Raw genomic sequence first — 23018 nt, forward strand, 5'->3', positions numbered from 1 at the left:
GCGTACCTACTTACATTTAGCAGTAGACAAAGAAAGTAGTGAAATCCAAACTATGTCAACACATAAGGGAACCTTTCTCATGAACCGTCTCAGTTTTGGCATAAAAACCGCTCCCTCAGAATTCAACAGAATTTTGTCACAAATCCTCAATGGACTTAATAGGTGTGAAGCTTATTTCGATGACATAGTCGTCCATGGAGCAACCCAAGCAGAATGTGCTCACAACCTTCGAATGTGTTTAAGAAGACTAACAGAATACGACTTACATCTAAATCGAAAGAAATGTACATTTTTTGAAACAAAGATTGAATACTTAGGACACCTGATTGAGCAAAATAAAATCAGCAAATCTCCCGAGAAGATAAAGGCAGTGATGGAAATGTCAAGACCGCACGACGCTGATGAGGTCAGAAGATTTCTTGGAATGATTACTTATTACTCACGTTTCATTCCAAATCTATCTACGTTGTCCTGTCCCTTAAGGGAGTTGCTCAAGAAGAAACTCCGTTTTCAATGGACGACAGAATGAGAATCATCCTTCCAAAAGCTCAAGCAAGAGATTTGCAGTGACAGAGTCCTGATTCCTTATGATCCAAAATTGCCAGTTGTACTTTCTTGCGATGCAAGCCCTGTTGGCATTGCGGGAATACTTAGCCACATCGTAAATGGTCATGAACGCCCTATCGCTTACACATCCAGATCACTAACACCTGCAGAACAAAATTATAATCAACTAGATCGAGAGGCACTTGCTATTATATTTTCTGTTGGAAAGTTTCATAACTACTTGTATGGAAGCCAGTTCACTCTTGTCACAGATAATAAGCCTTTGAGCAGAATCTTTAGTCATGACCACTCTTTGCCGAAAATGACAACAGCTCGATTACTTCGATATGCTTCATTTCTATCTGGATTCAATTATAAGTTGAAAAACAAATCAGGAGATGAAAATGAAAATGCTGATTGTTTATCTCGAGCACCTTTGTCTCAAGACTCAAGATCAACTGATATGAAGATAAATGAAGAAGTTCACCTTCTGTATGCTGAGTCACTTTTCCAAATTTCTTCAACTGCTATCACGAATCAGACCATTGCAAGTGCAACATTAAACGATTCTCATCTCAAATCTCTTATGAAAACTCTACAAACAAGCAACGAAGACACACCCTACACCCTTCTTGATGGAATTCTCTTTTGGCAAGATCGAGTTGTCATTCCACAGAGCCTTAAAAATTCAATTTTGAGAGAACTTCACACAACACATATCGGTATAACAAAAATGAAACAACTTGCAAGGCGGTATGTGTACTGGGAAGGGATGAACCATGACATAGAAGACCTAGTTAGATCTTGTGAAATCTGTGCTAAGCTCCGTAACAACCCCCCGAAGGTGATAGTACACCCGTGGGATCAGCCTCACTCCAATTGGGAACGTCTACATATAGACTATGCAGGTCCTTTCGAGGGTCATCATTTTCTAGTTGCCATTGATGCCAAGTCAAAATGGGCAGAGGTCCGAGTCATGAGACATTCTCCTACAACTGAAACAACAATACACACACTTCAAGAAATATTTTCATTCCATGGCTACCCCAATTCATTGGTCACCGATAATGCATCAATTTTCACAAGCGATGTAATCAAAGCCTTCTGTATTGATCATGGTATTACCCAAAAATTTATTGCCCCAGGCCATCCAGCTACAAATGGATTAGCCGAAAGAAATGTTCAAACTGTGAAGAAACGTTTAAAATCAATGGCAAGTGAAAAGGGCACCATGCCAGAAAAGGTCAGGAAAATGCTTTTAGATTAAGAATAGAGCTGGATGCCATATTTCCTATTCCAAAGAAGATAAATAAAGAAAAAGAAGTTAGGCAGACAAAACATGTAAGATCGATGAGAGTAGGAGATAGAGCCCAAGTTCGCCTTTACTCTGGAAATGCCGAAATCTGGGAATTTGGAACCATCCAATCCAAACTGGGCTATCGATAAACGACACACATAAATAAATAAATGATGCTAATCATGATGCTAAGTAATGATGATAAATGATGCTATCATTTTGAAAATGATCGACATTACATGGTAAAGCTTGACTCTGGACGCTTAATCAAAAGGCACATCAATCAACTCATAAGAACAAGAGTACCGCCTAAAACGACAAATCAACGGGAAGAAGATAATCAAAGACGCTCCACTAACCAACAGTCAGAAGATATCCAAAGACGTACTGTTAGGTTCAGTATTCCAGGGATACCAGCATTACAACGCTCTCCAAACAGTGGTTCAACCCCGGGTTCAACCATTGTCGGTCGTACGCTACAACGGCGTTCCACGACTGGTCAAATACCAGTAGTGGAGGCTCAACATCCTGAATGTGGCATCAATTTTCCTGATGAAGTCAGAATTCAAGATCAATCACCTCGACGTTCCTCGACTGGCCAAATACCGGTAGTGGAGGCTCAGCATCCTGAATGTGACATCCAGATTCCCGATGAAGTTGAGTCACCTCAGTTACGTAGGTCAACACGTGTTCGACAACCGCCAAGTTACCTTGAGGCTTATGTGTGAGCTCAAAACTTATGTGGGGAAGATTGTTATAATTTCTAATAGACTGCATTTGAATTACCAGCTGATCATATGATCTTTATTCTTATTGATTACTATTGTTTATGTTTAGTTTCTATTCTATGTTAATGGAATAATACACTTTTTTTATCTGATTTATCTTTTATTATGTTACTAGCTGTAACCCGCGGGCTATGCCCCGTTTAACTTCTTAATTTTCAAGATGATCTCGTTTGCATGGCTCAATCACGTCCTGGTTGAAGTTCGTTCGCTACGCTCATTCACCTTTAGGTTGAAGCTCGTTCGCTGCGCTCACTTTCCTTCAGGTTAGCTCGTTCGCTACGCTCACTTGCCTTCAGGTTAGCTCGTTCGCTACGCTCACTCGCCTCCAGGTTGAAGTTCGTTCGCTACGCTCACTTACCTTTTGGTTGCAAATTAGCTGTTGTCATAAATGTAAAACAAATAATAGTGCTAGTGCTGCACCCTGTTGGTAATCCTTGTAACTTTAATGCTATTGAACATCACAGAACAGAACCAACTTGTTTAATTGAAACAGCTGTTAAGATTCAATAATTTCATTTCTCATAAGGTTAACATGGGATGGGAAACTCCAGAGCCACTGGGGCGGAGCCCGAAAGGATTTTTGAAATAAGAATATGCCTATATGTTAATCGGGAATGTGAGCTATCATCATGCCAAATTTCAGCCCAAACCGCCCAGTATTTTTCGCGTTTACTTTTCCCATACATACAGCAACCACCTCTTTTTTATAATAGTATAGATAGATAAAGAGTTACAACAGAATGTAACGAAAATAAACACAAGGAGACTGCATGGGAACCATTTTATGCATATTAAACAACTAGCTGGCTGAGTAAAATATTAGCTAGTGGCGTATTGGCGGACTTCAGAGTACAATCTATAAAAACTTACATTTAGATTGAACTTCGATTTAAATAAACGGCCAAGCTCTTTTACTACTTGTACCAAAACAGTGGTGTTAATTCAATTATTTCAATTGATATTTCATGTAAGTTTATATACATGACGTACACTACAAATAACTTCTCGAAGCTCTGTAGATGCAGTCAAATCCTTTCCTCACGACACCACCTACTTTCTGGTAATTAAGTTGTTTCCAAATACAGAAGAGGTAATCGTCAATATTTGAACCGTGGCAAGTGTCACGACTTGTTCAATATATGTACACACACTCACACACCCACGCGTATACACACACGTACAAACGAATGCAAGAATGTCTAACTCGTTCTCTTATTGACTAGTGTTGTAACCACTCAGGCATTAAACAAATAAAAAGTAAGAATAATTACATGAAAAAACGCGTTCTACATAAACAGAACGTAACTAGCATTAAAATCTCCCTCGGTCTTCAAGTAATCCATACGGATGACTTTAATAACTATAAAAGGATTACGTTTAATCTATGGCGGCAGCTAAGCAATTATCTACTGCTATTTGTTATTAGCTGTAATGCGACGTTAGAATATGATATTGTAGGTGAGGAATTCCATTCATATACTATCTACAATCTACAAATTGCATAAACGTTAACATAGCTGCGCTCTGCCGATCCTCTCAGTGAAGCACGACTTCTGTTAACTAGACAAGACATTTACCACAGCCGCAGATGCACGCGAACATGCAGTTATTACGGAAGTAGTTAATCTTTGAACCATCGATGCAGATGTTACCAGGTCTCGACATGATCCAGAAGCTCTCGGCAGGTCGTGGTGATAACGATAGTTCCTTATCAGTGGTAAATCAGAACTTACTGTGGGAGAATTAACATTATATAATCTTATGATTTGACGAGACAACATAAGATATAAACTATAATGTATATAGATGACTTGGGCTTTAGAAATGCCTTTTAACGCGATTTTCATAAATAATTGTCTAATATCAAAGGTAAGATTGGGTGTTTTGCTAGCGTCTTGGACTTCGGTAAGGGAGGGACGGATTCAATTCCCGGCACATCCACACAAAAATTATTAAGTTTGGACTGATTTCCCTTAGAAGCGCTTGCCTTGAGGCCCATAACAAAAATGTCATTTGCGTAGGCACGAAAAAAAGAAAATCTAGTTAGAGATCTAATATCTACCAAGGGGAAGATGGGAGTAATTTGCGTGTTCATTCATAGTGGGGTCAGGCGTCAAAGCACTCATGCATCTTATTCCTTTCGATGTTTCATTCGTTGAATATCAAAAGTAAGATATCTTTCAAGTTTTTAAGCATATGTCAGGGAAATCGTTGGTTTGGTACAATTTAATGGCAGGATTACTTTTCACTTAATTTTATCCCCAAATTGACAAAATATTGTGAGCATAAAAAAGATATGTGTCCAGTCCCCAGGCACAAAAGCATAAATTAATGAATGTACTGTAGTTAGTGGGATCGTCGTCTTTATATGTTAGGTGTTTCATTACCCATCCATAATCTAATTTATCGGTATTGACAAATTTAATATTAATTAAGAGGTTCAGTTTGCAGGCCAGACTGACTAAAGGTTACTGCTAGTGGCATTCGTGTATGTATGAGATAGGAATCATCGTACTTTATTCTTTATCCATCAGCTCATTGTATGATCTTGAAACCATCAATTAATGGATGTTTCCAGTTTCCTGGTATAACTGTCTAGTGGACGCGATTTTGCCGACTGCTGGTACGCCTTATCATCCATCCGTTTAGTAACCTCATTATTTTACTTTAGGGAAATAACGAGGTGTTTATAGCTTAAAGGACTAACAGCAAAGGGCTGGTGGTCGTGTTACCTTTGTATATTTGGGATCCTATGCTCGACAGGGGTTTTCATCAGTATCTGTTGCAGTGACCCAACCAATCGGCTTTAACATTTTCCATCTTATTATTAAATCTTGCAGACATCACCTAAGGGATGTCCCCAGTTCCAGGCCAAACTGTCCAGAATGGTCACCGAGGCATGTAGTTGAGATATCGTCGTCAGGAGCGCTTGCCTCACACGACCCCCGATTATCCGACCTTGAGGACATCATGAGTCTACCGCATCGTCTCGTCCTTCCCCAGTTTGCGTAAGACAGCAATCATTTCATCACCGGATAATTGATGCGTGCATCTCTTACGGGAAAAGATGTTCTTGCTATCAGGTCATATTTTGGTCAATACCATTATTTTGCCTGCACACACTTAAGAGCAGGTAAAAGCGTAGGTTTGTTTGGAATTACTGGACGCGTTGCAGAAAGTCAACAGTACCGGAAGGTCAAATAATTTATACCTGTGCCGCTAGGTCAAAAACTACAATGTTTGCAGTGTCTGTAGATCAAAAATCCTAGTAAGTCAAATAATACAGTCCGTGCTAAAAACGTAGTCTATGTCAAAGCTATTGACTTATTGGGAATTTGACCTAATGCAACAGCAGTTTTAATATAACGAAATAAGATAAAATATAAGTTCAGTTTCGCTGAGTCAACAGTGTCGGAAGGTCAAAAGTATAATCTCTTAAAAACAACGATAGTCCTCTCGACGCATGACTTCAATAATTTCGTGTTTTGGTGTACTTAAAGTTGTGCTAAAATTTTGAAAATTGGCACAGAGCTTCTTGGTTAGTCCTACTCGATGACTATTTTGTTGGAACTTTAAACTATTTACCGATCTAATTAATAAAAATTGATATGTATGGTGAAATAGTTTTAAATCGTGATTTCTAACATGAAAAAGTTAGCATGCGAGATTTTTGTTTGTTTTTGGGTTAGAGAGGTTTTGTCTGTGGCAAAGTTGTAGCCAAAAGTGTGATGCGTAAAATATATTTATTTTTTTTTACAATCAGTGGTTCAATAGATAACTTGGGTTGAAGAGGACGGCAAATTTAGCATTTCGCAACGCATGGAAAGAACTACATCGTACGATACGACTGCTGAGTGGACTTTTAATTTACAGTTCTAAGGACAAGAAAAAGATGAATATACAGATCACCAGTACATTCATATTATTTATAAAAAATCTTTCTGTATTACCAGCTTACACTTTTCACTTATATTAATAAGAATACATCATACAGGGTGTTAAAAAAGAGCGGGGAGATACTTTACCTAGTAATTCCTTGGGTCAAAATAAACAGAAAATGAAGGATAACATTTTTTCCAAAATCGTTTCGTTAACCAGATATCCGCCATTTTGTATTTTTTACATACAAATATTTATTTTTACACTCTTCCAACCGATGTTTATGAAACTTGGTATGTGTGTTAAGGTAGGAGAGACCCATGTTATTAAAAAGATTCATCTCGATTCACCTTAAAATTTCAAAATTTAACACTTAACTACAATATAATATACTTTACCACACCACAATATTTACGTATCACCATAAATCTTTAATAAAATAAAACGTTCACATTTTTAAAATCCAAAGTAAATCAATATAATCTTTCTTTTTTGAAAAATATAGTAAAAAAAATATGGCGATGTTAAAATAACGACAGGCGAGTTTCGATCTGGGTGTTTCAGGTTTGAACCTAGGAGGATTTAACATTAATTAACATTAATGTTTAATCCTCCTAGGTTGGAACTGATTGAGAGGAATACATCAAACCGAAGGGAGAGGGATCACAAGTGCCAATTACAATTTGATGGATTTGACCAAAACCTTTTCTATTTCACTTATTTTCAGCTGTTAAATTTCAAACGATACGTTTTAGCTACATCACATGATTATCATCATCATCGTTTGAGTTTGGGTTTGCGGCAATGTATTTTTATGAATAAAACCTTTAATTTGATACCAAACTTGACCTCTGCTGCTATTAATTGACTGTATGGACTATTAATTAACAGCTGTGTCTAAGGATTATGTCCGCCTTAGTCACTAATAGGACAACAAGATCGCTCCACTCATCACACACTCATCTCCATTCATATTTGGCTTAAAATGCATACATTTGTATGGTCGCCATTTCAAAAACAGGTAAAATAGTATTAAAATTATATAAGAATTTTGTCTTAGTCTTTGTGGTCCATCCCCCTTAAGGGATAAAAAAGTGATAATAGCTTAAGACAGTAGATATTTATGGCTATTATTGATATACCAAGTCTCACTACTTTATCTATATTGTTAAAAAAATATAGCCAATCCAGGACTTTTCAACCATACTGTATAACGCCAACACGAAATTTTTCCGTTGAACTCCTCCGCATTTCTTAGGCGATTTTGACCATTCATGTCTCAGAAAGAGCGTGTCACGTACATTTGCAAACCAACCTTACGTTTTTTAAATCCCTTGGGCTCAGCCCCAGTGGCTCTTAAAGAACCCATGTTATGCCTATGAAGAACATATTGATTTATTTATATTAGATCAGCTCAATTAATTGCTGTTATGCAATTCAAGGAAATAATGTAGGTTACATTATTAACATGTTACTGATTTGTTTGAAATACTATATTTACTATTTCGCTTTGGGTTTGCTGGATAATTTAATCCATTTTACCAAACAATAAAAATTAATGGACAAAGTACGATATTTCATGAGCAATCATTGAAAGGACCTATTGAAGTCCTCATCAACCAAAAGAATGCCTACTAAAGCAAATAAAATTGAGACGAACATGTAGGCCCTAATGCACGAAATCAGGTGGTTCTTAAGTATGTGGAAAAATGTATCGCTATTCAAAAACAGACGGAAAACTTGTAAACATATTCGTGACAACGGGTGTAACATGGCTACATTATCAATGACAAACGTGGACAACCTTATACGAGTGTGAGTAAGTCCGAAAACAACTCTAAAAAACAATAAGCAATAAATTGCAAGAACCGTTGCTTATATCATTGGGTATACACGTATCTACTGACGTGTATACTCAATGCTTATATCGAACTGTTAGGTATATGTACATCGTGAGTATTTCCATTAGTTGTTCTATTTAGTTGTGTGTCCGTTAGTATAATATTTTAGTTTACTCTTTTAAAGTCAGCGGAAATTGTAAGTGTTATCACCCTTGAAATAATGTTTGTGTAGTACTTTGCAATCCTACCAATGCTTATAGAATCATACGATAAGAATGTTCTGGTTAGAATATGTCGCATAGAGTGGTGACTACTGTATCTTTTTGGTTTCCTTGTAAAACAGGATCAACAGAGATTTTCTATCGACTTAAACAATACGATACTCCCAAATTGTTCATTGCAATAACAAAATATCACACAGTTTGATGAATATTTGTGTGTGAACCACATACAGTACACCTGTATTCTATCTATTTTACCTTTTATTTTTCCAAGACTTTATAGAAAATCACGCATTACGTGATCAGTGAAGAAAGGCTGTATCCCATGTGTTTTATAGGTAAAGAAGACAAGGGCGGTCCTAGACATATATTTTGGGGGGGTCACCGGGGGCCTGGGGGGTATGGAATACCCCCAAAAAAGAGGGGGGTCCTGGGGTTCCCCCCGGAAAAAATATATATAAATAAATATAGGCTATACAGGGTGATCAACTCAATGAGGCCACCATTGGGATATCGGAAACGGTAAGAATTAGAGAAAACTTAAAATGGGGGACATTCCTTTATTTTTTGTGGCAGTTAAAAATATGATTTTAGTTTTTTTTTATTCAGTCACCATTTTCCAAAATGATGGCCAAATTTGAAATTTCTTATAGAACACCGGATAGAATAAGCAATTTAAAAACTTTTTTATCCCAAACATTTTTTCGATAAACCCATTCGTTTAGGATTTACAGCCTATGAAAAAATTACTTCCGGTGTACATTTTACATCATGTAGCTCCTAAACAAGTACGTTTATAGCAAAAATGCGAAGAGTAAAAAAGTCTTACAACTGCATCCACCATACAAAAAAGACCATACAATTAATTAAAAATATGAATTAAATTATTTAAAAAATTGTGGCAAACTTGAAAAGTTAGTTTTATTATATAGTCTTTAAGGAATGTAGATGCAATTCTAAGACTAATTTACTTTTTGCAATTTTGCTCTAAACTTGCTCGTTTAGGAGCTACATGATGTAAAATGTACACCGGAAGTCATTTTTCCATAGGCTGTACTCCTAAACTAGTGGGTTTATCAAAAAAATGTCAAGGCTAAAAAGTTTTTAAATTGCATATTCTATCCGAAAACATGATAAAAAACTAAAATCATATTTTTAACTGCCACAAAAAGTAAAGGAATGTCCCCCATTTAAAGTTTTCTCTAATTCTTACCGTTTCCGATTTCCCAATCGTGGCCTCCTTGAGTTGATCACCCTGTATATATGAATTTGAACGGATGGTGTTTTTGGTCTCTAGGGACCTCAAAACGAAAAATTAAATCGGGCCTGGGTCCAGGTGTTACCATAAGTACTACGGTAATAGCTTATTCCCTATATGGGAAATTCGCCAAAAACCTAATAGTTATATAGAACAATATTACATCCAACCAGCTGTTAGTAAAAACAAATTATATGGGACTAAAACAAATCGATGATTACAAAGATTCCTTTAAAAAATAATTTGAACATCCTACTATTTTACCAGTGGCGGTTCTAGGACCATGTCAAGGGGGGGGCTACCGGGGGGCTTGGGGGGTGTGGAGCACCCCCCAACAAAGAAGGGGGGTCCAGGGGGTCCTCCCCCGGGAAAATTTCGAATTTTCAAAGCAGTTTGGTGACTTTCTAAGGCCATTTTTAACACCCAAAACCGTGCCCAATTGTCCATAAACTCCCATTTCACCTGTTGTTTGTCATGAGCAAATAGACATTTTAAAAATTAAACTATGACGATTGCTTTCATGAATTTCAAAACACACTGTAGACTACGGCCATATCCTCCTAAAAGCCGTTGGGCGACTTTCTACAGCCAGTTTTAACGTCTAGAACTGTGTACAAAACCTCCCATTTCCCCATTTATTTGTCATGAATAAGTAGACATTTTTAATTAAATCTACAGTAACTATGACGATTGCATTAATTCATAAATCTCAAAACATATTGTAGGCTACGGCCATATCCTCCTAAAAGCTGTTTACTGACTTTCTAAAGCCATTATTAATGTCTCTGTGGCCAACTATTCAAAAATTTCTCATTTCACCTGTCATTTGTTTTGTCATGAGCAAGTAGACATTAAAATAATCAAGCTATGACGAACTTGCATTCATGAATTCCAAAACATAGGCCTACTGTAGACTACGAAGCCAAATCTCCTAAAAGCCGTTTGGTGACTCAAAACATAACGGCTAGAACTGTGTCTAATTGTCCTATAACCTTCCATTTCTCCTGTTTTATGTCACGCAAGCGAGTAGACACGTTTATTAACCTTACGTTTTTCTCCATTTCATAGATCTATCACGATATTTATAGTATTGAATTCAGTAATAGCATTGAATATATAAACTTTAACACTTAGTGTTTATATAGTCAATGGTAATAGGCTAGTGGTGCTACCGCTGATTGCTGATTGATGCCTGTGTAAAGTTAGTGGCTAGCAGACCATTTGACAACTAACTCAGGAAATCAGCTGTTTCCCCGTCCTCGCTCGGCGCTCGGCGCTCGCCTTTGCCCTAGCATGTCAGCTGACTGCTGTAAAGATTGGATGATGCGTACAACTTTCCATAGCGTAATATTGTTTTATTCGTTGTGCTATTATTGTCCACAAAGTTTATCTATGTGAAACTTAATACTACTCCTGCCATCGCTCATTAAGTTTAATAAACCTACGTTGATGTCTGTTTTATGACAGTATTTAAAGGACGAAATGTACGTTAAAATTTATTTTTCCAGGGTCCAAGGGGGGGGCTTTAGCCCCTGTAGCCCCCCCCCTTGGAACCGCCACTGTAATTTTACTATGCATATTTAATTAATCTGCCATCCTCATACCTAAGAATTGAATGTATCAATGGTCAGCATTACACATAGTATAAATAAGTCAACTCTCAATATTTGTTTCCAAATGCTGAATTTGTGTCACAAATGCTGAATGTTTACAGCTGTTATGTTAAGCAAATTATATTGTACTAAAAGCTAGCTTAGAAGGTTAGCGTCGGCTGGTAGACTTTTTAAAAATTAAAACTTAATTTCTAAAAAAACTGGGACCCGTAATTATAATTATGGCTTTGACATTCCCTAGTTCTCAAAATTATCTTTCTTTCAACAAAAAAATAATGAAAATCCGTCGACTGGTTGATTCAGAATGTGAAAAAAACCCCATTTACGTTTTAATAATATATATGATAGTTTGGACAGGTTTCAACCCTTCCGAGGCGTAATACATTTACACAGTTTATTTGTAGACTACATTATAACTCATAAAATAGTTCTACAATTAAATTGATCTCCTTTTACAAACGTATATAAATAACCAGAAATTTTCAGATCGTCCTTGCGGGTATTTTATGCCACAAATTTTGACGAAAGGCTTTTTATTACATAAACTATACCTATTTACAGTGTTGACCAAACAGTTAGCAAGAAGCATTAATAGATAAGCTATATACCAAATATGATAATTTTAGCTCTATTCTAATTATGACAAAACACGAAGTAACTAAAAGCGAGTTTTGTTGGTGTAGTAAGCGTTGCGGGAGGTCTACTTTACACTGAATCGACGTTCACTTTTATTGCTTTTGATCTTCCGGCACTGTTGACTCAGCGAAACTAAACTTGTATTTTACCGTATTTCGTTATATTAAAACTGCTGTTGCATTAGGTCAAATTCCCAATAAGTCAATTGCTTTAACATAGACCACGTTTTTAGCTCGGACTGTACTATTTGACTTACTGGGACTTTTGATCTACAGACACTGCAAACATTGTAGTTTTTGACCTAGCGGCACAGGTATAAATTATTTGATCTTCCGGGACTGTTGACTTTCAGCAACATTCCCGAATTACTTTATTCAGTAGATTTCCATTATACCGATGAGTTAAAAATATATCTGTACGATTACATAGTACCTGAAAATTTCTAATAATTAATTTTGAATTCATTGAAGTAGACGAACGTACAAAATACGGCTTCTACTGGGCGACAGGAGAATTTCTATAGGTCAGCGTGTTACACTTATCAACAAAGAGGACAGGAGTTTCTGAAACATCTTAACTTCTGCTGAACGCTGAATCTTGTAAAAACACGAAACTTTAAACTATGTAATTAATTTGAGTAAAGTGTGTTGTGGTGTGATGCTGGACCTGGACGCCTAGAATATCGTAGTTTTGATATTCTAAATACACTCATGTACGCGTAAAGGTAGTAAACCAAAATCAACATAGACATTAAGACAAACGAGTTATAACAATCAATCCACCATAGAGGAAATAAAACGTTTACATCCATAAATCTATTACTTAAAAAACGTGACAAACTCTAGAATATTGCCGACACTAAGATGAAACCACTGGCAGACAGTAGATCAGACGGTCGTTTTCACCAAAGTGCAATTTACATTCCCGGACTGCACGAAGAGATGATACAGTTTAATGATTAATGCGAGCAAGCGTCGGAGTGATATTTGATCAGTTGTTTGATGGATGCTGGAGAGAGTCTAAAAGGTTGACGGACTCTTAGAGCTCGAGACACGATGAAAACTGCATCTTCCTCACGTCGTATTTGCTAAATCATCCAACCAGACGTTAATGGTACGTTCTTGACGTCATCAATGTTTCCACGATGTTTGACGTAAAAATACTGTAGTTCCTCTTGACCCCCGAGTCGCACGGCATAGGGATTCTTCCTGTCGCTGTCACTGTAGGTTTTACCTATCTACCTTCTTTAATCCATGGTTTAACAGCGGAATAAAGGGCGTTTCACTCTTTACTCTATGGTTATACTAATGGCGGAGTCTTAATCGACCTATTGTTCAAGACTTACAGCTTGAACTTTTGAATTTTTTAAGTTATCAATGTTTAAGTTACCTATCTAATCTATCCATGGTTTAATGTTGAGGTTTTAAGTTTCAACTCTTGGGTGGTTCTTTTAAATGCTTAAAAAATGGAACATGTCAACCGTACCTAATAAGTTTCAGAATTGAAGACGTGTTTCACAATTCTTCTATTACAACCGATTCAAGGACGTCAGTAGTTTCCGATAGAGTTTGTAATACTTGTGTGTTTCATGTTTTATTACCAAATAGCCTACAGACCAATGTTTATCCGGAGGCCTCCACATATTCGGCGTCACACACGCGTTATGCGTCACGCGTGTCACGACTATTACATAATGGCGACCAGCTGACGAAGGATCATCTGTTGGGGATTGTGTTGAAACACCCGCGCATGTTTGTGGCGTAGCCTTTGGAGGGAAACATTTCAAGTACTTCTTATGTATTGGAAATGGAATAACAATTTGTATACTGCAAGTAGACCTGTCCTATTGAAAAATCCTAAGCCTATTTCGATAATGTTTTTTGACTGAATTCGTTTAGCTCTGAAATCAGGTGATGGGTTTCTCCTAGTTGATAAACTGTCCGCTTTTGTCCCAATTTAATTTAGTGTGAGTTTTTCATGTCCAATTGGAGTGAGCTGATTTTTTCCTATCCTAGAATACATTTCACAGTTTGATCATTGACATTTGGTCATGATAGAGGGTATGCGATAGTTAATAACTGAACGAACGAATGTTGCTCATATTAGTATGTTTCATTGATTACTGATTAAATAATTTGTTTAAGGAAATGCTTCAAAGTTCTCTAATGTTAATATACAAACACGCCAGGCGTAAAGGTAAATCTTTGAAATTTTAATTTTCTGCAACCTTTTACTACCTAACTACGTTTTTACCTGTCAAAATAATCTGTTATTTTTTCCTTTATTATGACACGTAATACAGTAAATAAAGTGAACAATATAAGTTTTTATTTATTAAAAATACAAGGTCTCGTGTTATGCCTAACTGGTTATTGGTTTTAAAAACCTCAATATCTCTTTAAATTAACCTTTGCTGAAGGACTGGTTTTAAATTATTTCTCAAAGAATGTTTTTGTCTTATTTAAATGTGTAGTCATGTGTTGAACTGTAACAAAATTTAAATAAAGTTTAGTTTGTTGTTGGGATTTGTAAATAACACAAGCTCAATTTGGTGTTGCATTAAATCTTAAATTTTGTCATTTCTGAATTTCATTTCGTCCGTGATTTCACAAGTAAGGGAATCGCGTACAGTGACGATGGCAAAGGTATGTTTTTAGGTGTATAGTCAATGGTTTTATGCATATAGCATAACAAAATTCAATCGATTATTTTACAGAACTAAGTTACGGATTTCCACCATGTATACTATCATTGAGTATACTCATTGACACTATAAACAACTGAGAGCAAGCCAAACTACCTAACCTGCCCACAATGTCATAGTGTTTGGTAACATAAAGCCTACTCCGTCCGATAGTAGAAACTAGGACTGGCAAATAAACATAAAACTTGTATTTGGCAACATAGAAGTTATAACAGGTCCATTGTAAGTAATAGTAATGAAGACATCATATCCCACTCTAGACTATTAGCTGAGCCAGAGATAGTCCCGAGGTTGCTCAACAGTGGTAGGATGTCCCATTTGACCTGAGTAGGTGGAGATCCAGAGATCTTAACTGTAAGGAGAGTGGCCGAAACTGCTGAAACCAACAGTTTGGCAACTATCTATTGGTTTAACACGGTTTGTATCGAATGTCTGAGATTATCGTATCATGAACATAATAGAAATGCGTCTTTGGAAATATTTGATTGTATTATGGAAATTTAGCAAGCGTGTAGATAATCTTTTACTCGTGGATGGTTCGCTCACAAATATCAAAATTTCAATATATAAAGGAAACGTGGAAACTAAATCTTAATTCGATTACTGATTCGGTTCACTTAGCTTTGACCTATCTTCTGAGTATAATTATTGTCAGATGACACTCTAAAAGTCCAAAGTCCTTCTCCTACAAGAGCTACAGGGAATGTACAGTCAGGTACTACAACAAAACTACAAATTTAACTTGCACCATCACACCAACTCACCCCATGAACTTTAAACTGTTCTCGTCACTTGAAATGGCTTTGAACTTTGAACATATGAACTTCGGGTTAAGGTTGTGGTGAGCTTCGAATAACCCTTAACTCCGCTTTAAATTTGCTAGTTGTTTGGTATGAAGTATACATCCAAAATAAATATTCCGAAAGTCTTATCGTTATTTCAGATATGCAGTTGTGGAAATAGAAGCCATCATTAATTTCTTTTAAGTGGAGCATAATGAGAGTAGAGATTGCCAGTATATCAGTTAGAATAGTTCTTAACACCCGGTAAACATGTGGAAAGTCTAGACCATTGATGTAATCTTCTCTACATAATGAATATTTAAACTATACTGTTAATATGATTTCTGCAGTAGCCTTACTGCTCAGCTCACTTCTTTAAGAAATTGGTTGATTGCCTTTTGACCTCAAGTAGCTGTTGTATTCGTTTACCTCACCTCAAATCACCAAACATCGCCTCTACTCACCAAATATTCCTCTACTCATCAAACATCGCCTCTACTTACCAAACATCACCTCTACTCACCAAAAATTTCTCTACTCATCGAACATCGCCTCTACTCACCAAACATCCCTCTACTCGCCCAACAGCTATTAGCTTCTTTACTCAGCATTAATCTAGAGTCTATGTGTGACATTGCACCTCGAGTAGCTTCTCTACTCTCCAAACACCGCCTCTACTCAGCAAACATCCCTCTACTCACCAAACATCCCTCTACTCACCCAACAGCTATTAGCTTCTTTACTCAGCATTAATCTAGAGTCTACGTGTGACATCGCACCTCGAGTAGCTTCTCTACTCTCCAAACATCGCCTCTACTCACCAAACGTCGCCTCTACTCACCAAACATCCCTCTACTCACCAAACATCCCTCTACTCACCCAACAGCTATTAGCTTCTTTACTCAGCATTAATCTAGAGTCTACGTGTGACATCTCACCTCGAGTAGCTTCTCTACTCTCCAAACATCGCCTCTACTCACCAAACATCGCCTCTACTCACCAAACATCGCCTCTACTCACCAAACATCCCCCCACTCACCAAACATCTATAGCTTCTTTACTCAGCATTAATCTATAGTCTACGGGTGACATCGCACCTCAAGTAGCTTCTCTACTCTCCAAACATCGCCTCTACTCACCAAACATCGCCTCTACTCACCAAACATCCCCCCACTCACCAAACATCTATAGCTTCTTTACTCAGCATTAATCTATAGTCTACGGGTGACATCGCACCTCAAGTAGCTTCTCTACTCGTCAAACATCATCTCTACTCACTAAACATCCCTCTACTCCACCAAACAGCTATTAGCCTCTTTACTGAGCATTGATCTAGAGTCTACGGGTGACATCACACCTCAAGTAGCTTGTCTACTCACCAAATATCACCTCTACTCACTAAAAATCTATAGCTTCTTTACTCAGCATTAATCCAGAGTCCACGAGTGACATCGCACCTCAAGTAGCTTCTCTACTTCCCAAACATCACCTCTACCACAGAAAACGTACTACTATAACCCAGAATGCCAACCGCATGGTAAAAAGCATTAAGCGTTTTGAGAGAGCTTTGCCTGTCAATCCGTAGGCAGCGCCACCAGCGTTGCTATGCTATTGCATGGAAACGCTGGTGGCGCTGCCTACGGATTGACAGGCAAAGCTCTCTCAAAACGCCTAATGCTTTTTACCATGCGGTTGGCATTCTGGGTTATAGTAGTACGTTTTCTGTGCCTCTACCTAAGGGCGTATGTTTTATCTATGCCTCTACTCACCAAACAGCTATTAGCTTCTTTACTCAGCATTGATCTAGAGTCTACGGGTGACATCACACCTCAAGTAGCTTGTCTACTCACCAAATATCACCTCTACTCACTAAAAATCTATAGCTTCTTTACTCAGCATTGATCTAGAGTCTACGGGCGACATCGCACTTCAAGTAGCTTCTCTACTCGCCAAACATCACCTCTACTCACCAAACAGCTATTAGCTTCTTTACTCAGCATTGATCTAGAGTCTACGGGTGACATCACACCTCAAGTAGCTTGTCTACTCACCAAATATCACCTCTACTCACTAAAAATCTATAGCTTCTTTACTCAGCATTCATCTAGAGTCCACGAGTGACATCGCACCTCAAGTAGTTTCTCTACTCGCCAAACATTGCTTCTACTCACTAAACATCTATAGCTTCTTTACTCAGCATTAATGTAGAGTCTACGGGTGACATCGCACTTCAAGTAGCTTCTCTACTACCGTCGACACGTCGTGACATTCTATTAGAGCTCAACAATTACCCTCATATACAAGATACTCATATAACACCGCACTTTGCAATGCTAAACCTCGTCGTGATCTACTTTCTACAGGAAGTCCCGGCGCCGGTGTCTTCCGAAGTTGGGTGATCCGATCTTCGGTCGGAATACTTTCCATTTCCCTCGTCCCCGCAGCCTTGGCCGTCGCAGCTCCTCCTTGGCCGTGACGGTCGCGGTTATCTCCCCACGACCTTAGCGCGACCGCGTAACTTCGCCAAAATACGAGCAATTTCGTCTCATTGTCGCCCGCAGCGGATGGGCAAGTTCACCATTAACACGACTCCGGAAAAAGAAAACGGAAATTGAGTCTTTAGTTGCAGTTGTTATCGCACTATTAACCATGAGCAGATGATGCGGTTTTGGTTAATACTCAAATGTATGTGATTATTTTAATCGAGTCATTTCAGGTTTCGTTTATTTCAAGGTTTCAAAGTACTGTAGATTGTTTACTAGTAAAATGCACGGTTCGATTTTTCCTTTACATTATACGAATGCACTTAATTGATTTAATTCAAAGAGTATATAATTGACTATATCCACTTAAGATGTCTAAACAACAAGTTTGCAAAAACTTACAGTTGTCTATTTATGATTCATGTGCCCTTTTACTTAATCGCTGTAATTTTATGTTGTATTTAAGTTTTCGTAAGTTCCATGTTTGCTTGTTTAAATATTTTTATGATATAGTAAAACCAATAAATTGTGTATACCATTTTGATACGTATGCCTTAACTGCTGTGAAATCGAACATTTCCTTTACTCTTCGTATACTTTGGTGATGCTGTGGCTAAACATGTTGCCTAACCAACGGACAGAGGGTATTGTTTGCTTGACTTCTAAAAAACATAAAGTTTGCTCATCACGTCAAAAGTAAACTTTTCAATACCGATAAAAATGCACAAAGTTTGTTTTGATTGTTGAATCGGCAAGACACAAAGTTATGCCACCTATCACTTAACGTTGCTCGAAGGAGCGGCGTTGAAAAGGCTGTTAATGAAGCTAAAACTGAACTAGAGAACTGTTTAGGTTCAAGCTATCAATTTCTAACAGATATCCATTCATCATGGGGCTTGAATGAAACAGCAAGTTGTTTCATGCGCAACCTTGTAAAACCAGCCGATCGTAACACATCCCGCACACCAAAGTTTTATGTCTGTTGGTGTCTTCGAATATTCTTCTAGTCTCTAAGTATAAATAAACGATGCTCCTAAATCTATAATCTCAATATAAGTTGTTTCGGTCGGTGTCTTCAACTTGAATCCAAAATAAACAACTGACCCGATCGGCTTAAATATTACACTAAAGTGAAAATGAGTCCGGCTAACACAGGCCTATTGTTTGCATGTGCTTATAAACTACTTATAGGCTATGTATGCCTCGTCAACGTGAATTATTTACAAACATGATGTTCCCATGTAAGAATACTAATTATGAGAGTAGTTAATTATAAACATATATCAATACCAAAAATGGGTGGAAATGTACAAAATCGTTTTATCATCACTATATAACAAAGGGACGGATTCTATCTCCGGCATATCCAAAAGCTGTTGTTGGGTTTAGACAGTTCTCGTCTAAGATCAATGCTCTCCATTCTAAAAAAAAACTACTGGTGTTAAAAAAGTGAAAAACAGTTATAACAAAGTCTTTTTCCAACCAGATCGTGTAACCGACCTTTGCCAATTGCATTGGAACGTGCAATTCTAGCCAGGGGCCCTATTTTTGAAATGGTTGACAGTTGACTCTACAGTCAACACTCAACTCAACCAACAACAGGATTTGGTATTTTTGAAACCCAACAGTTGGGAAGCGAGTTGGGAATCACTAGTTGAGTGACTCGAGGTGGAAATGTAGAGCATACGACCGCCCGAAATCCAGATGACGTCATTTTGAACCAATCACAATGCAGAGTTCTTGCGATCTTCCATTTAACCTCTTCTTACTCTAAAATCTGGCAGCTAATCTCAATCTACCATATTTCGAGACACTGAGGTAAACTGTCAACTCCGTTCTTGAGAGATTGAGGTTATGTCTTCAATCTTAGTGATTGCAAAAGTACCTTAACTTATAAAATAAACTTAAGTATTAAAAATAAAATTTACTATGGATGTTTGTTTTAGGGTGTAGCTAATTATAAGTTTAGGCATATCCTAATACATTATTATTAGCTTTCTTCGTCTCTATTTCGAAACACATCACCTTATTTTAGTTTCCTTTACGGTTTGCTTGATGTTATTTTAATTGTGTTTTTATTTAGGGTAAAGGTTAAAGCGGCTATTTGCCATTGCACTGAAAGCATATCGTAACTTAAATTAATTTGATACCTTTATTAGGTGAATGGTATTGAAACAAACTATGATATTGTTACCACAATCTTTAATACCTTAAATCATAGGTCTAATAACAATAATTATCTTTTAATACCTGAATACCTGCTGCGACGTCGTTGACCAGAATTTCTGGATAGACTGTGTCATAAACTAAAAATAATATTTACACTATTTACAATACTTATTTACAATAAGTTCAATTAGTATGCCTAGTGCATTTCAAACAAATTAAATAGTCTTATAACAAAGTAAATAGATTAAAATAGTCTAGTATTGACACAGTAAATAAAATTAACAATCGCATAAAGTATTGGGTGCTAAGACATTGACAACAAATACATAACCTCTAAATCACAATTAGTAAATTAAAGCAATAACAAAACAATATGGCGTCGACTCAAAAAGAGTAATTTTTTGCCGAAAGAGAGGAAGAAGTAAGTGCAGTCAACCTCCACTCAACAGCTCGATAGGTGTTGAGTAGTTTTGGTTGTATAAGTCCACCGTCAATCGTTTCAAAAATACGAAACGATTGGAAATAGAATGACTCGACACTCAACTCAACAGTCAACCATTTCAAAAATAGGGCCCCAGGTCTGACAATACGCGTGACGTTAGAGACATCACAAACGAGACAGTCTCGGAGAGATAGAGTAGAGAGAAGGTGGTGATGACCTTGAAACACTCGCCCTTGTCGCTGATCTCATCTTTGCACACCAAGTTACCCCAGTTTAGGTTCTCCATGTGGAATGGAACTCTCAGGAAATGTATGCAGAGTGTCAGCACAAGAGGAAGATGTACAAGGCCGTATATCGCTATTTGGGACAGTGAATACTGAATACTGTCTGTACCCCTCTTGCAGATGGGTGAGAAACGTTTCAGATAATGAGGTCTTTGGTGGAATGTGTCATTGACAAACGCAAGGGTTAGTAGTCAATGGATGTATATTTTGTATTAGAAGACATCGGCTACAGTGAAATTGAAAAAATTAACTATTGATAAAATATATAAATATCGAAAATAATAATACAAACTGAGTATCGAAAACGGGTTTCTAGAGCGATGTTTTTCCATGATTTCTGGCAAATGGTCTTTTTAAATTTGTTATCACACATGTAATTTTACGATTACTATTTAGCGTAAATGATTTTTTAGATAACATCATTAAGTGATGTGTTCTCGAAGATAAACACACCACTCACACCACTCACTGTAGTGTTATTGAGCAGAGCGAGAGAAGCGAGCGAAGCTCTGACTACACTCAGGGGTTTATTTACAAATAACCAATTTCAATCTTTTGGTAGATACCATTTTTTATTGGTAGCTCAATGACAAACGGCATCTGTGTCCAGAATCGACTCCACTTTGGATCGAACCAGCAGCCTTTAGATTTGAGGGCGAACTCTACATTGTTGACTAGGCTCTATGACTACAGTGTACTCCGCTGTGTACAAAATTATTGCTAGTTAATCTTACCAGGTGGTTAAATGAATATGAAACTGTAACCACCTTCAACAAGTAAAAAATAGTTTGTGCTCAATTTAAACATTATACAGTATGTAGCTTTGATGATTAAATTCCCTGCGGAAATCAGTTTTTATGGTATGAGAAAAATTGTATACAGGGTGGCTGAAAAGTAACTTGCACCCCCACATAACTTTTCAACCACTTGAGATATTTGAAATCGGTTTGCGGCAACCTTCTTAGGTATGAGAGGCAACAATAGTTATGGCCAATTTTTAAAATTTTGCCCTTAGGGGTGGCGGGGGGTAGCTCAAAATTTTCAAACGACAAGTATAGTTGAGTTTAGTATCATTTTACAGGTATTGACGAAACATAAACATTGACATAAAGAAAACCAAAATCGGCTTACTAATAACAAAATGGCGCCCTAAAACGTTTCAAATCCAAATAACCATGAAGGTGGCAAAAATATTAACTTGCACCCTCTTTAACTTTTTAACCATTTCAGATATTTTAAATCGGCTAGCAGCAACTTGTTTGGATATAAAGGGCTAAAATAATTATGGTCAGTTTTGGAAATCTAGCCCTTATGGGTAGCGGGGGTAGGGGGTTGCTCAAAATTTTCAAATAGCAAGTATAGCCAAGTTTGGTATCATTTTGTAGGTCTTGACGAAACATAACAATTAACATAAAGAAAATAGAAGTCGGACCATTAATAACAAAATGGCAGTTCAAAATTAATTTAAATAACCATTGCCTCAAGCTGCTATTTTGTTATTAATGGTCCGATTTCTATTTTCTTTATGTTATTTGTTATTTTTCGTCAAGACCTGTAAAATGATACCAAACTCGACTATACTTGCTATTTGAAAATTTTGAGCTGCCCCCTACCCACGCTACCCCTAAGGGCAAAATTTTCAAAACTGACCATAATTATTGTAGCACTTCATTTCCAAACAAGTTGCCGTAAACCGATTTCAAATATCTGAAATAGATCAAAAGTTAAAGAGGGTGCAAGTTAATATTTTTGCCACCCTCATGGTTATTTGGATTTGAAACGTTTTAGGGCGCCATTTTGTTATTAGTGAGCCGATTTTGGTTTTCTTTATGTCAATGTTTATGTTTCGTCAAGACCTGTAAAATGATACCAAACTCAACTATACTTGTCATTTGAAAATTTTGAGCTACCCCCTACCCCCGCCACCACTAAGGGCAAAAATTTCAAAATTTACCATAATTATTATACCCCCTCATATCTAAGAAGGTTGCCGCAAACCGATTTCAAATATTCCAAATGGTTTAAAAGTTAAGGGGGGGTGCAAGTTACTTTTCAGCCACCCTGTATTCTTGTGT

General features: G+C 37.2%; 1 protein-coding gene across 1 annotated transcript; it reads left to right on the forward strand.

The window, feature by feature from the left end:
- Positions 1–868: 868 nt before the first annotated feature.
- Positions 869–1813, forward strand: LOC128992914 (uncharacterized protein K02A2.6-like). Its single transcript, XM_054416659.1, has one exon. The coding sequence runs from the start codon at positions 869–871 to the stop codon at positions 1811–1813; it is 945 nt and encodes a 314-aa protein (XP_054272634.1).
- The last annotated feature ends 21205 nt before the right edge of the window (positions 1814–23018 follow it).

This window comes from Macrosteles quadrilineatus, unplaced genomic scaffold, assembly GCF_028750875.1.
Source record: "Macrosteles quadrilineatus isolate MER2022 unplaced genomic scaffold, UCM_ALF_1.0 Scaffold_4__1_contigs__length_99947679, whole genome shotgun sequence".
Lineage (NCBI taxonomy): Eukaryota > Metazoa > Arthropoda > Insecta > Hemiptera > Cicadellidae > Macrosteles > Macrosteles quadrilineatus.